Source organism: Dipteris shenzhenensis, chromosome 26, assembly GCF_047967505.1.
Source record: "Dipteris shenzhenensis isolate YYH24624 ecotype China chromosome 26, Dip_SZ_1.0, whole genome shotgun sequence".
NCBI lineage: Eukaryota > Viridiplantae > Streptophyta > Polypodiopsida > Gleicheniales > Dipteridaceae > Dipteris > Dipteris shenzhenensis.
In genome coordinates, this window is record NC_141621.1 from 13,838,555 (window position 1) to 13,855,388 (window position 16,834).

A 16,834-nucleotide genomic window follows, 5' to 3' on the forward strand; every position below is an offset into this window, starting at 1 on the left:
TGATGGTCAAACTAAAAGGATCAATCAAGTCATTGAGGATTTGCTTCAAGCATATGTAAGTAAACGACAAACTAATTGAAATCAGTACTTGCCCATATTAGAATTTACATATAACAGTGTCAAGCATTTAGCTACAAGCTATAGTCCATTCATAATGATGAATCTAGAGCCCCAATTGCAATGGGACTCCAGAACGAGAAGGTTCACACGGCCAAAGGCTTTCTTAAGGATGTGAATAAAATGCTTAAATTAGCTAAAGATAGTATCAGAAGGACTCAAGATAGAGCAAGAAGTTATGCAAACCCTCACCGTAGAAGGTTGTAGTTTGAAGAAAATCAGAAAGTCTATCTCAGGATACCTAAATCTTCAAAATCCCTAAAGACAAGTAAATGTCCAAAGTTCTCTACTAGGTATTATGCACCATTCATAATACTTAAAAGAATTGGAGAACTTGCTTATAAATTATCCTTACTAGAGTAATATATAGTACATCCAATTTTTCATGAAAATAGGCTAAAAAGAAAGTTAAGAGATGATATCTCCTTGGAAATGAAGTCCTAGTTAAACTCATTGAACCTGGCACTTTCCCACATGAACCAAATATATATAGAGAGAGAGACACACAAGAAAAACGACAAGACGTACCGTGTATCAAGAATGTCTGGTTATGTGAAAAGATAGACCTAAAGAGAGTTCCAACATGGAAAAGCATAAGCAATCTCGAAAGGAGGTTTCCAATTTTGTTTTTAAGAATAAACCATTCTTAAGAGGAAGGGAATGTTACGTCCGCCATAATCGTGAAGCCTTGCAATTCTATTATGGTGAGGCGGGCAACCTGAGGGCTCGACAACACTTGCATTGTAGTGGGACCACAAGGCTTGGGTCTACGTTCATGCCTATGATTAGGCATGAATGAGAAATGCTAAGGAGAGCCCATCAGAGGGCTTAAATTGTAAGGTACCTTTGCGACACATGGCACCAAGAATCAAGACATTCGGCAACTCCAGAGAGCTCCACATCCCTCAAGGGAACACGAGCAAAGAGACTTTTCATGAGAGATGCAAGATGCGGAGCAGGAGAGTCCAGCTTGGCTGGGTGGAGAACTAATTTGGATCCCTCTTTCTATGTAAATGTATCACTTTGCCCATTGCAATACAATTTGAGTTACACTCAAAAAGGCCCATATAAAGGCTTTAATCAAATTCAAAAAACCATATATATCTTTGTGAATACGTTCAGTATTTAGTAATGTACAAAACAAAGAAAAGCAGAGGATCAGTGCTGCAATTGGGGTTCAAATTGGAGGCACAGTTATTGGCGTGTCACATCCTCCTAGGGTGGCCTTAAGATGCTGTGAAGGTAAAAATACACCATCTGTAACTTTTCCAACACACTGTCAGGATGAATCTAGAAAGACATCATTTGTAACATCTCCAACACATTATGCATAGCAATAACTAGATACTATCACCCTCACTAGGTTCGTTGCATCATGTAGGCATACAAGCATTTAGATGCTATCAATTTTTGCAAGTTTTCCTACATGCAGGGTAGACTGGAACATCACAAGGCTAGCATAAAGGAGAAGGCTAATCATCAATCAGCAAACACTTTGTTCATCCTAGCCTATAACTAATTATGAAATTACAGTTATTTAGAAATTCAAAGCAGCTCCAGGAATTCAGGTATTCCACTAACGATAAGATTGTCCGAGCAGGCCATTCAATACAGTGAAGTGACCTAGTCAACAAAATGCTACACTAGGGTTTCTTTGAGGAATGTGTGGTAGTGCCAGTGCATGAATGCTAAAAGGTTACCATGGCATAGTCACTGAACTGTAAGGCACCAAACAAGGGTGAACTCTCTAAGCCAAATGGGCTGAACTCTGCATGGCCATTGGCAAGATTTATAACCACCACAAAACGTCTCAAAATCAAATTAAAATCACTGAAATATAAACATTGCATTTCATTTTTGCACCCTGGCAAAATGCTCAGGGGCTAAACATTTCCAAAACCTCCCAAGAGATTCCACAATGTATGTGACTTATAATTAACAAAAAGAATTAGAAAAGCTTTGAAGTCAGTAAAAGGCCTCCAGGAGGAAGTAATTCATGTCACTTGGGGGCAGATGGACAGGAAGACAATGTGTTTTCTTTAAAAATAATCAACCTGCAGGCAATCCTGAATTATAAACACATTTTAGTACCGGTAACTGTGTCACCATGACTAACAGTTTAAAAACAGCATAATATGTTCTGCTTCTCAACACCAGCATGGTCATACATAAATTGCTATCCTTTGTAGCTAATCACGACAGCATCCAGTACATAATTATAGCTCAACTCACATACTAGATGTGGCATGTCTCTTCTTATCCACAGGAAGGGTAAAACTGGCCCTCAACTGTCCTCGCCTGCATAGGAGTGGGTAGGCTATGGGTTCAAAGTAGAGGTTGGGCATCACACACACACACACACACACACACACACACATTACATGCAGGTTACCGGCCAGAGGCAACAGATATATTCGCATATTAAATTGTCTAATGAACATCCTTAAGACAGTTGAATGTCAAATTCCATTTCATATGATGGAATCTAACAAAGACCGTCTTCCTTTGGAATTACCTTGGTATTTACAAGAATCAACCCAATCAAGGAAACAAGGAACCAGAAAATGCTGGTGAGAACCTTGTTATGGTACTCAAGAATGATAAGCACACCACTAACATTAACAGGAACACTGATCTTTGATGCAAGGCCCATCTAGAGATATGGGTTAAGTCAATTGATAATGAGTAAGTTTATTAATGAGGTTGTCTCCCGAATAAAAAGGGCTAAAAATGTTACAATTGATTTACCACCATTTCTGTCGAGATGTTCTGCACTCTTTCCATAATACCTGTCTTTTTGGTTACCATTACCCGAGCAGCCTTTACCAACTCTTCTTTAATCATAAAGAGGACAGCTGCCGCAAAAACACTCTGCAAGATCTTGGTACCCATGCCCTTGTAAAATCCAGCAAAGCCTTCAAAACGAATCATCTTTATTATAGCATCCAAGGTACCTGCCCAAATCAATGAACTCCTCAACACAACAATCATGATACTCCTCCATGGCATCAAAAAATTACTTATAATACCAAGAATATCTCAGAAGCATAAAACAACTGTGGAGAAGTTTATATGGATCTGGGATAGCGGTCAAAAAGGTGTACCTCCTAGCCTGCTTCAGCTCACTAGAAACCCCTTCCTGCCCCATCATTTCTCCCTCAGTCCCTTCACCTTTTCCTTGCTACTCTCTTTTCTAATCCTACCCACTGGGAAGGAGGAATGATGCACCCTCTTCTCTCATACCTCCTTGCTACCCTCCCTCCCTATCCTCCATTATCGCCCCTCCCCTTTCATAGGTTATGTGCTCTTATAAGCTATGTGAGAAGTTGGGTAGGTGTCCAATTCAGATAAGAGGCAGATATCACGGTCCTTTTACAAAGACACTTCTGTTACATGCCACCTCCATTACATATCTAGACTCAGGCGTCTTGCACTGTTCAGCACACAAGACTGACAAGCACTCATACAGTCCAGCAGGAGATGCTGCCTAAGGACAGTGACTAGACTGCTTTCATTGACAGTCCAGCGGACAGCAAGGTGGAACAACAGAACCAGAGGAGCTGGCAGGATGCATCCACTTTCATCATATACATCTCAAGGGTTACTCAGGAAATTCACTGTCATTCAGGCACATCAAAGACCTGATCTTAAGTTACAACACCTTCTCTACCACAAATGTTATGAAGGATCCAAAGCCACCAGTATTCAATGAGGAAGAGCAGAAAATAAATCAAGATGCCATTAATATGTTTATCCAATATGGTAAGACCTACATCAATTGAAAAATACCGTATCAGGATAACCAATTGCTTGAGGCTAGTTTGTCTCTTGGAAGTGAAAACATCAAAACTCCTAGGAAGTTTGAACAAGCTCTTCCTCAAAAGAATCGAGAATCGAGAATGGGAACAAATTATATCCAAAGATGGAATCTGTGTGGATCTTAATTAAGTCTGGGCCATATTAGAATAGCCACATGCTAATAGCTTAGAGCAATTGCAGATTCTTACCGGTGATTCATTATGGATTATGCTAAACCAGTTGTTCCAATGATGGATCAGCTCAAGGGAAAGGGAAAGACCTTCATTTTGGAAAGAAGCCTTAAGAAAAGGTAGCTGTAGCTCCAGTGTTAATAGTAGTGGATCCTACTGAATTGCTTGAGACAAACTCACCCAGATCTCTCAACATGGTATTAAAGCCCATGGTTGTTGGAAATACTGTAATATTTAAGGCAGCAGCAAATGTAATAATTACTAAGAAGGATCAGGGGCACTTTTTCCTTCTCTAAGATTTTTCCTCCTGACCATAGTTAGTGGTTGAGTTACGGTGTGTGGATTCTAACCCTAGTTTGGGTTGCCCTAGGGTTTTGTCATGTTGACAACCCTTCAACTTTTTCATTCTTGCAACTTCAAATCTGTTTTTCTTCACAACTGCTCACTCCACTCTCGAGGCTGCCCCCGTTTCTCACATTTGATATCAAAGCAGGCTGCTCTAGCCTCCCCCATCTACCCAAACCCCTCTCCAAGCTTTGGGAAGTAAAGTTGCATGAAACGTCTCCATGCAGGAAACGTGGTAGTTTTGAAATGTTTCTGAAACGCCATTTGAATTAATGGAAAACAGCGAGGGTAGGGTGAATAAACTATATTTTGCTCACATACAGAAGCTAGCAACTTAAAAAAACATGCACCATATAAGCTAGACATGTGTGCGAGGCGAGCGTGCATAAGCAATCATAGAAAGCACATGCCATCCAATTGTTGATGGATTGAAACGGGCAATCTATTAGAAAATCCCAGCAAATGGGCTGCAAAATGCTTCCAAAAAGAGCTCCAAGATGAACTGAAAATGATCTCCCACGAACTATAAGTGCTTTCCTTCAAGAATGCTTGCCCTAGAAGGCAATAAATGACCAGCTTTTATCCCTATTTTGAAAAGAACAGCAAGTCCCCAACTGTATGGACTGACAATGCACCTAAGGGTGCAAAATATGAGCTGTCCTTGCACACCACTGCGTGAGACATATTCAAAACAACAAGGAGAAGTTTCTGGAAGCTCCAAAACAGTCGCGAGAGTGGTAGAAAGCTGCAAAACAGTCCTGAAAAACACCTCGAAAAGCGTGTCCAGCCCTGAAAAGCACCTTGAAAAGTGTGTCCACCTCTCCAGAAATAGGCGCCCAGCCTAGGAATGATTGCTGCATTCTAAAAACAGCAACAAATCCCACAAAGAACAGGTTCAGCTGGTCGTTTTTGTCAAAAACAGGTTCAAAATGAGATCGTCCAGCCCAGAAGAAGCTCCTAAAGTGCTCAAAAAGAGACGCCCAGCCTTGGACTTGCAGTAGGAGGCGGTGCCTGGTCCAAACCAGCTCGAAATCAACAAAAAAACCTCCAAAAACTGGTCACCCAGGTCTAGAACAGCGCTAGAACTTCTCCAGAAATGGCACCCAAGCAAGAGGACCCTATAGGAGGTGGTGTATAGCAAAAACGAACTGTTTTGGCCAAGTTCTTCACGACAAAAGTGAAGTTTTTCGCGACAAAATCGAAGCTAGAGGGCCCTACTCTGATACCAAATGTTGCAAATGGAAGTGAGAGGACGCCAGAGAATGAGCTGAAGCAAGTTGGAATGAAATTGTAGCAACGACAATGAACTACAAAGCTAGGGTAGTCATAGAGATGAAGCCCTAGAATGAACCCTAACTAGGATTAAAAGATGTGGGGTAGACTCAACCTCTAACTGAGGTTAGGGGTTAAAAACCTTAATAAAGGAAAAAAAAGCCCCTAGCCCTACATAATATTGGTCACTGCCTTAAGAAATATAAATATTTCTAACAAATGTCACAATGTATAAGATAAACATCATTCACCAAACAGATATAAGCTCAAACCTTTGCGAAAAGCCTCAAACGTTGGACGAGGTAGTGCTTTGCTGAAGAGATCCACCACATTCTATTGTGTAGGACAAAAGACCAACCTCATATCCCATGCATGTAGCCGCTCGCGAACATAGTGATAATGAATTTCAATGTGTTTCATACAAGCATGAAACACAGGCTTATGCGCCACTCTAATGGCACTCCGACTGTTAATGAGAATTTGAAGGCTCCTCCAATGATGCCTGAAGATCGGCCAACAAATGCCTCCGCCAAATAGACTCGTTTGTGGTTGTGAAGCAATGCTGCCCTATACTTAGCCTCACAGGATGAGGTAGCCACCATAGACTGCTTCTTGCTTAGCCAAGAAATGAATTGAGTGTCCAAGAAAGAAACAGTTACCATTGGTTGGCTGCCGAACATCAAAGTCACCAGCCCAATCCGAATCATTGTAAGCATATAAATGAAAGTCGCCCCCTTGGGAAAGAGCAAACCAAGAGATCGGGTGCCCTGCAAATATCGGAGGACACGCTTTACAGCCTGCCAATGAGAAGTCTTAGGGGTATGCTCACAACAAGCTCGAAATCACTCAGGCATCTCTGCCAGACCTATCAAGACCTTCCAACAATTATCAGGCTCTCAATCGACCCACTCTGATACCATATGTAGGAATTTAATACTCCGTGTTAACGTAAAATGTCCCAAAATATAGACTATTATCTTTATTACACCGAGATACAGATAATCACTATTATCTTCAACCTTCTTCTTGCTTTATCACATGAATTCAACTAGAAGATGTGGCACTGAAAATCAACAAAACAACCTCTTTATTGGTGGTTTACAAAGGTAAGGTGGACGAAAGGGACTTGACTATGTAATGACTGCACCTCTACGAGCAACTGCCCTTACAAATCTACAACCAGAAGATGGGTTGCCAAAAGCCGACTCTCACTGAGGCATCATCTAGTATTTCTGAACAAGCCCGAGGCCAAAAAGAAGGAACGTCAACCGCCCTCCATACAATTATATAGGAGCCATCAACGTTGCTTTGCTCTACCACGCAAGTGTTCACCATGCTTTAGTTGACCAACCACAAGCGAACAACCACCATGCACACTGGAACCCTCACAAGTATCACGAGCCACAAAGAAACCGTGTCAACCAACCAATCACACCTCCAAGTCACAAGGTCCTATCACACTCTCAAACCTTAGTCATGTACCAAGCCCCCAATGAGGCTTACTGCCAACAAATACTGGCAACATTTCATGGGTGAGCAAGAAGAAAAATACTTGGCGATTTTGGCAAAGCACAGAATGCAATTTCTAAGAATCAAGCCAAACTCCTACAACTATTTTGCATTATGGGGGGGGATTGTTGGGCTTGTGCTCTTCATGGATAGAATAATGCCCTCATGGGTTGTAAACAAGTTCAGATAAAGAATCGAAGTCCAATTCAGTAGGTTACCGGCGAGAATGGTGCAATAATGACATTTTGCAACGTACTATAGGACTTAATCTAAATCTAGGGTTTAGGGTTTTCTACAAAACCCACTATTTCTTTGTGTTCTAAAGTTATGTGCAATTCATTTCAGCTTCTCAAGCTTTCTCCAATGTTGTGTGTCTTCTCCCTACTAACACTCACTTCACAGTGCAAAGCCTAGCCCATAGTAGACTATGGTAGAAAATGCACATGAAACAAAATGCAGGAAAAAGAAAGATACAGGAGCATGCAACCCGACATACCAGAATATTGATGTGCCTTATCTCCCCCAATTTCTTGTTTTGCTTGAAGTCGTGACTGCAAATAGCACAAGACCATATTAAAAGGAGAGAGGCATAATTCTATACAAAAAATTACCACTTGACATGGAAAAACATACCTAAAGATTAAAAATGATCTAGTATGCCACAAAGGAACAAAACCACATTGTGTCTAATCCATCACCATTGAAGATGTAGGTAATAAACGAGATACTATCATCATAGAATAATCATCTTAATATTTTGCAAATATAGTAATATAATATCTTAAGAATCAAAACCAACCACTTTGCAGCTGACCTATGGTGGCTGGCATCAACATTGTCAATTAACGTACACTGTACTTATCATAATACACATACTAAAATTATACAACTCCAAACATGCTAATTGGTCGCGTTTCAATATTGCAACAAAGCATAATAGATAGAGACAGCAGTGGTGACTGTGTTCATGGCTCTAGAATTCGGGATGAAGGGTGAGCAAGAAAGTAAGATGCAAATCATCTTCCAAGCAACTCGGGCTCAGGTGTTCCTCATGCCATCCGACCCTACCCATAAGAAATTGCGCACCAAGTGCGTAAGCTGCCCTATACAACCTCGGTGAAAACACCGCAGGAGGCTATATACCAGGCCGTAGCGAGAAGGACCTAGTTTGCCACTAGAACACGGCCTGCTAGGGAGAGTTTGGCAAAGCTCCAGTAGAGAAGCTTGTGCCGAACACTCTCTAGAACCAGAGCAATCTGTTGCTTTGCTGTGATATCAATACCCACCTGACATCCAAGGTACATCGCTATCTATCCCTGCAATATCCAGTGAAAGCCAAAGGCACTCCCCCAATCTCGTATCTCCTATGTCTCCTCAACCCTTGTGAAGAAGCCCATAGACTTGGCCTAGTTGATTCTTGTGCCAAAGGCCTCACAGTAAATAGCCAAGGCCACTCTGACTGTCTCTAGGCTCGTTGTGGTTCCCTCCACATACATGACCGTATCATCTACAAACTCTGAATCAAGTAGCTCCTCGTCCTGCCTGATTGGGAGCCTCATCCCTGTGACACCTGCGGCTTGCGACCTCAAGAAGTATCCCAACGCCTCTGCCACGACTAGGAAGAGGAAGGGTGCAAGAGGGCAACCCTGCCAAACTGAGCGGGAAAGAGTGAAAGTCGCGCATGCATGGCCTCCGCTGAGAACCTGGCTATCGCTCCCTGATAAAATGCAAAGACCCCTCTGTTCCATATGTCTAAGAAGCAACTCCTTCCATGTTAATAGAGACTAGTCTCTAGGAAGGGTTTCATTCGGCATCAAAGCACCTCTATGTGTTACGCGTTGATACAAGATTGTGTTTGCTTGGAAACAGCCGCGTAATAAAAGGGGCATCAATGCAGTAGGATCGAGCACCCACCCGGTTCAAATCCTCCATTTTGGCTCCACAAGGGTGGAGAAGTGGACACCAAAGCTCTTTGACGCGATGATGGAGCACCAGATTTACCAGATGATGGATGAGTGGATGGGACCTCAGGGCACGGACCTCTAGCTTGCTCACGGAGGTTCAACGTACTTCCATCTTGGCTTCTCTCCAGCGAAGCCAAGGTAAGGCTTGGCTATAATAGTGATCCGCCCGCCACCAGAGACGGTTCTCTCACAGCCTACTACTGGACCCTTCAGCACTGCATGGACCTCTTCAGCGTAATGTCTCCTTCATGCAGTATTGGGCATGTAGGGTAGGGATCGAGCCAGTGGCGACTCTAGTCCGTTGGCGCAAGGACACAGATTACTCTCCCTCCAAACCCCCGGCGAAGTCGCTGAAATCAAGTTTCTTAGAGCAAGCTCCCACGCACAAGCGAGCCTTGTTTACTGCCACTCCTTCCCCATGAGTTTGACCGGGGTGAGATGGAATGTGCATGGCCTTCATGACCGTGCGCGCACTCAGCCGCAGCACCTCATTCTCCGTAAGGAACTGCAGCGGGCTCTAGTAGGTGGACCAGTTGATTTTCTCTTGATTCAAGAGCACATGTTTTCCGCAGCAAACATCACCCGCCGTCACCGTCTTCTCCATGGGAGGGACCCAGAGGTTTGGTCCCTAGCAGTTGATAGGAGCGAAGGGGTCTACTTCTCAGTATCCCAAGCGGTAGCCCCATACATTTTTGCACATGGCGAGCTCATCCTAGGCCGCGCAGTATGGGTGGGCCTTCAGATGGGAGAGGCTCCGATTGGTGTCTTGAGCCTGTACGCACCCAATTTCAGACAGCACTGCCCGGCTTTTTCGCAACAGCTCACGGACTGCCTCCCTGAGGCGGACTCATGGATTGTTGGAGGGGACTTCAATAATCTTGAGTTCTTGGAGGATAAGCAGGGAGGAGCCTCTTTCATAGAGATGCCAGCAGGAGGGCTGCCCACTGGCCCCTTATCTTTTCCTTTTTGTGGCAGAGGCCTTAGGTTACTTCCTGCGCTCCCAGACACTTCGCATTACAGAGATGCAGCTTCCGATCAGGCAAGAGGAGAAGCTCCTTGACTCTGAGTTCGCAGATGACACAATGCCCCATGTGGATGGCTCTGCAGCCAGCCTAGAGAGGGTCAGAGGGGCCTTAGCCATTTATTGCGAGGCTTCCGGAGCTCGCATAAATTGGACCAAATCCGTTGGTTTATGCATAGGCTTGGACGATACCCAGGAGGTTCGAGATTGGGGAGTGATTTTGGCTTTCGTTGGATCCTGAGAGGGGAGACGGCGCATTACCTGGGCTGCCAGGTAGGCATTGACATTTCAGCAAAGCAACAGTTCAGCCCATTCCTAGAGAGTGTTAGGCGGAAGCTCTTATACTGGAGCTCTACCAAACACTCACGTGCGGGACGTGCACTAGTGGTGAACCAAGTACTCCTAGCCACAACCTGGTACATCACCTCGTGTTGGTGTTTTCATCAAGGCAGCATGAAGCAGCTACTACGCTTAGTACGAAACTTCCTTTGGTCGGGTTCGGATGGCATGTACAACATCAGATCCAAGGTGGCCTGGCAGACAGTGATTTTGCCACAGATGCAAGGGGGACTTGGTATTATTGACCTAGAGATGTAGAGCAGAGCCCTCTTGGGCAAGTTGGTGGTGAGAGGCCTTACCCCGACTGCGGAACCCTGGAAGCTCCTACTCCAACAGGGGCTTCTTGGGAGCACGCCTCGCACTCGAGGATAGTGGCAGCAGTCCTACAAGTGGATCTTCTCCGAGGCTCAGTTGACAGGGAGGGGCTCTCTATTGATGCGGAGTCTTTACAAAGTATGGCAGAGATTGGCAGGAGGACTCATACGAGCTAGGCCGTCTTGCAGAGAGGAATTTGAGAGGCAGCCTCTATTCAAGCACCCAGATGTCAGAGACCTGGAGGGGCACACGCAGGAGTAGTAGACTCAATAGGATGGGCGCAGTGGGATAGGGGACCGGCCAGATCCTTTGGGACATGGAGACGACTTCCTAGGGAGACAAAGGCCCGCAGGCAGGCCCTCTATCACCTCTGAGGAGCAAGTATCAGGATGCAGGAGATTGAGGAGGCGACCCCGGACTCCTGGTGGGAGGGACTACAGAGCCCCTGGACCCCCCATTGATGGTCAGGACAGTTCTCACAGACAGGGGTACGGCTCCGGATAAGCTTTTTTAGGGAGTCTTTTGGTGCCCCCCAGTCTTGTTTCTATCGGGTGGGATCGAGAGGCTCATTGCATGATGAGTCGGAGATGGGGGAGGAGACAGAGTTGGACCTAGAGGACCTGGAGTGGCAAAGGGTCAGGATTGTGGGTCGCTTGGGCAGGACTTGGTACATTGGTCCATCCATCATCTTATCGACCCCAGAGGGGGCGATGTGGCGCCTTTGGATTTGGGAGGGCAGACCCTTATGTGACATTCAATGGGACCTAAGGGAATGGTTTTGGCCCGCTCGAATAAGGTCTCCTCGTATACCACGCGCATCGAGCGTCGTCTACAACTGGAGGCAACAAGATGGTCCCCTTCGAGGAAGCGTCACTGACTAGAACAGGATGTCCCGAGAGAGGTCATAGGCCTATTTTGGCCAACCTCTGGACGAGTTTGCGCTCGCAAAAGATCTCGTACTTCTTTTGGCTGTTGGTGCATGGGGGTCCGCCCATCGGCCCCTTAGCTAGAGCAGATGCGGATTAATGGCAGATGCACTCCTTGTGGGGATGGAGTTTTGGAGACCATCCCGCATTGTCTTTAGGGCCTCGCTGCATAGAGGATTTGGCTGGCGGCCCTCAAGATTTTTGCTAGCATCCAGAGTCTGAGCAGGGACTTCACGTGGGGGATGCCAGCCTGGCTCACGGAGGGGGGCCACGCCTTTGCGATCGACCATATCACGCCGGCTTACAGGATACATGGCCAGCAAGTTTCCCCAATTGAGATCCATGATGCAGCTCAGCCCACCCGCTCATGCCTTCCAGCTCTCTCGGAAAATAGTGTTTGGGAGACCGTCTCTAGCATCACGGCCTAGAATATCTGGGTGGCCAGATGCAGCAATCGATCTCTCCAACAGCTACTCTAGATGTCATCTTCACATTGCGCGCCATTTGGGAGTGCGAAACTCCAGCCTCGAGAGCAACCGTCGAGAGGCGGGAGCGCTTCTGCCAGACATGGCTGGTAGGAGTTTTCTACACCCTTTCCGAGAAGGGTATTCGCTCGGCATATAGACCACTAGCATGGTCGCTAGCTCCCGTTTCGGAGTCTCTATAGGCGATGAGCCATGAGTTCCGGAAACGGATGGTTGTTCTTGTAGTTGGCAACCATTCGACAGCTCCTATTGGAAGCTAGTTGTATGGTTTTCTCAAGCATTAATAGAATTTACTTCTTCTCCACATTTTTTTTTTTTAACTTCTCTTACTTTATCTTCTGCTTGAAATCAGCTGCCACCTAGAATATGTCAATCTCTCCTACAAGAAAAATTTGTATTTCCATCAGCCGAGATTCAACGTCCTGTGGAAGCTGGTCTTTCACCTATAGGTCTTTGGGTCAACAGCTATTCGGTACCTTACTTAGGTTGGTTTGAATTTGGTTTCAACCTGTACCTCTGTATATACCTAGATGAATCCAGGAACATTCCCAAACTCATCCTCTAAAAACACAACATAGTGCAGTTTCAATCTCATGATAGTCACTCACAAGGTTGAAAACCATAAACTCCATCATGCATAGCAGGGACTAGCTACTATGACATCCCCACTGACGTCATCAGCGCCCAATAGTGGGTGTAGACCATAGTATAAAAATATGCTCACACACATACAAATCCACACACCCACTTTGAGCATCCATTTATACAAAGTCTTCGTACTGAGTTTCTATCGGCACTCCGGAGGTGAAGGGCAGACTCAGCCATGATGAAGGCTAGCACTAAAGGAGAAGGCTAATCAAAAGGTAGTCCAAAATCTCTTCATTCAAGCTGCAACTGCTTGTGAAGTCTAAACATTTTCATTTTAGTCTCTACAATCTTGATAGTCATTATCTCAATACCCCCATCACGCAATACTTTGACACTTTTCAATCACAATCTACCGAATAGCAAAGGGCAGGCATTTTCTTCCATCGGAATAACAATTAGACTGACTGTATAATGCCCCCAATAGTGATTACAACATCTGGAAGCATACATGTTGGCTCGACTGATCTTTGATCCGCCATGGGTACTTGGAATGGAGCCGCCATCTACTCCAGAGACATTCTGCCTCTTAATCTTGATGGTGATGACTAGAACTTTCTCATCCATCATCATTGTGTCTATGATGCATATAGTTACAAGAGCGTCCACTTCCTTGGTGGGCTTCTGCTTAGCTCGAAGTTGCTATAAGAAGAATTATCTACAATACGGGGCAGTCTGAGGCAATTCTGCAATTGTAAGGCTAACCTTCATAGCACGAAAGGTTTCCCATGCTTTGTTCACTTATGCACTCAGGTACTCGGTGGCACTCAGCATAGTCTGAGACTGGGTTGTTGAAGCTTCACCTGGCACAGTAGACTGCAGAACCAAAGGTGGTGCTATCGGGAAGTCCATTGCACGAGGTTTTCCTTTTAATGCTTTGGCCAATTTCACAGCCACTTGTTTTTATGCCCTCCAATCAATGTCCTTTGTTGGGGGACTCATGTCTTACAGCCTTCTACTAGACCTTGGGATCTAGTGGCTGCATCAGCATCGATCGAGTCTGCTATTCCTACCAGAGCAACTCGGCACTTGGGATCACCTTCCCTTCGCGCAGCATTGTTCTTGAGCATCTTGAGATGTTCCTGCCATAATTTGCACTCAGCTTTTTGCTGTGATTCTCACCACAAAAATAACCGGATCTGTAATGGTCCTTGACTTTTGCCGTTATCATTCTTACCTTTGCCTTTGCCTTGCTGGGCCTCGGTGGGCATCCGTCTTTAGGCTTCACTTCGTGTGTCACCTAATGAACATCTGCGGTGCGGTTTTTATTACAAAATCGTCATGCTCAATTTTACTACAGGTGTTGCAGTGCTTAGTTCGACACTCATCCTCAAATGTGTCCTTGCCTCGAACATTTATTGAACCGTTTTTCTTTCTAATCTGGCTTACCTCAGAAACCTAGTTCTTTCAAGGCATTCTTGAGCGTGGACTTTAACTTGTCCGGTTTGGAAAAAGCATCTTCCTCATCACTCTCTTCAATCTTTTTCTTTGACTTCCTCTTGGCAGGTCCACTCTTCTCCAAGGCTATGCGGGATTATGAGTCAATCTGAGTACAACCCGTGATCAGCCAAGCACTAGAGACGTATCGCCTAGTGGCGTGTAGAGTTGGTTCATAAGCGTCCCCGTTCTTAAGACAAAATCTTAAATGGATTCATTTTCTTTTTGCTTCAAGTCACTAAGCTTTGTACAGACATCCTCTTCATTTATTTCTTGTCTGAACGGCCTGAGAAAGGCCTCTGACATTTGCTGCCACTCTGTGAAGTAATCGATTGGGAATTGGTTAAACGAACGATGTGCTTTTTTGTCAGGGTACAAGGGAGGTAATCCATGTACTCATCATTGTCACGGTACAAGGGAAGTAATTCATATACTCTTGCTTAGTCATGACAACATTTATATGGCATACCCACTAAAAACTCTGCAGATGATTGTATGGGTCTTCATCATCAATACCCTTCAATTCCTGAAACTTGACTTTAATAGTTGCTCGCTCGAGCACTACATCTGTTGGATCAAGGTTTGCAAATTGAGTGGCCTCAGTCCCAATCACTCGGTTCTAGTCCTGTAATCAAAAGGTGCAGCAGGACCAGTCAGTGATGGAATTCTTGTTTTAGGCCTTCGTACTGCAACCTGACTAGGTGACGTATGCCGTCTTGCTACCGTTGGACTCCCTTATTTCTAACTTCTTACTCCAACTGGCCTTCTTAATTTAACTCTCCTTACCCCAACTAGGCTCTTCAATTTGGGTCATCGTGTTCCAACCAGACTTTTTTATTTATGCTTTCTTACTCGAATACAGTGATCCAGTAGGCTTACGACCTTGTGGCTGGGGGACGTGCTGCTCCAATCCGGATAAGACTCAGTGCGCTTATTTTAGCAACTCGACGACCAATTGGAGCTGATTATCCACATGCTCCACGCCGGCAACTATCTCCGCAAATATAACATGGCCTATGTGTTCTACGATGATCGGAGCACTACGTGGCCAAACTAGCACAGATGATTACTTGGACACTGATGTATTTTGTTGACGAGCTCGTCTTCCATCAACCAGTTCGGTTGATGCATATCTCTCAAAATGTGGTCCATGCTCAGTCTCCGCCTCATGGGCTGGTTATTTCTAATTCCGAGGCTCATCTGGCCTCTGGACTTGATTCACACCTTCCAAGTCGATCACCGTGACTCATGGCTCGGCTCATGGATGGTTTCGTCAAACGACTCAAAATCCTAGCTCTCTGTGAAAGAATGCTCGGTTTCTTCAAATGAATGCCTTGAGAATTCGCCAATCTCACGTTTCTTGGGTCGTCTTGGATAAATCTCAGAAACAAGCTCCCTTCAAGCGTCGGTGTAGTAGTTCGTAACCATCTCCCCATGCACGTGGCCACGTCTTCTCCATCCTTTGAGCTCTCTGTAGCTGCTGATGGTCCCCTACTACATTCACTCATTCCCATCGATTGGCCACGTACCTTTGGCATCTCTCTGATCGTGTCTCAGACATTTGTCAAGGCCTGAATTATCCTGCTAGCTGCTTGTGTCCACACACCGGTTGTCAGACAAGTCTTCAAACACCTCAACTCGTCCACAAACACTCGGATGAATCTTTTATCGTAATATGCCAATCCAAGCGACTACCGTAGCTCATTCCCTGTCCGCATGAACTGCTGCTCTCAATGTCTGCGCACCCGGTTCAAAAGACCACTAAGCTCAATCCACTCAACTCTTCACTACATCTTTTCCCCAGCGAGATCGCCAAATGTTAGTGGTATTTTCCCTTCACCTCTCGATTGAGCAATGAACCTTGTGCCCAATGCTCGGTGTAAGCGCACAACGTTAGACAAGAAGATGTCCTCTCTTACACTCCTATGATTGCTTTGCAAGCATTGCCTAATCGTTGCTCCGGATGCAGAGTTAAGACATCAGGAGAAAACTAACTTGGGGTTTTGTGCTGCATGGGCGAGTCCGTAAGAAGATGGTAGCCGACTGTGTGCAGAAATGACACAAGTGTTGCAGAAACAGAATGAAATTGAGATGCAAACCCAACACACTTGTCTTATCAATAAAACTCACTCGGAATAAGAACACAAACTTCTCTCTGAGGGCCTTAGTAGTAGATAGTAATTAGTCTGACAAACACCTCATCACAGTGCAGTAAATGGAGCAAAGAATAATTTTATCATCAAATTGAGAAAGGAAGGATGTCACATACATAGAGGTGCATGTATGAATGAATCAATTTCGAAATGTAACACTACACAAGATGTAGCCACAGCTAGAAGATTTCCATTACACCCTTTACATAAGTAAGCAAGGTGTAAACCAGAACAATATTAACTGATTGTCAGGGAAAAGTAGCTGAGAAAGATTGAGCATGTCAAGTATAAAAACATTCTTAGATAAGGATGAAGAC

General features: G+C 44.8%; 1 protein-coding gene across 1 annotated transcript in view; it reads right to left on the reverse strand.

The window, feature by feature from the left end:
- Positions 1–2,105: 2,105 nt before the first annotated feature.
- Positions 2,106–16,834, reverse strand: part of PXN (Mitochondrial substrate carrier family protein) — a 44,803-nt gene continuing 30,074 nt past the window's right edge. The window contains exons 10-11 of the mRNA XM_087397317.1: positions 7,729–7,783; positions 2,106–3,071 (exon numbers count right to left, since the gene is read on the reverse strand). Coding sequence (XP_087253443.1) covers positions 2,851–3,071; positions 7,729–7,783 — 276 coding nt within the window. The 3' untranslated portion in view covers positions 2,106–2,850. The remainder of the gene's footprint in view (positions 3,072–7,728; positions 7,784–16,834) is intronic.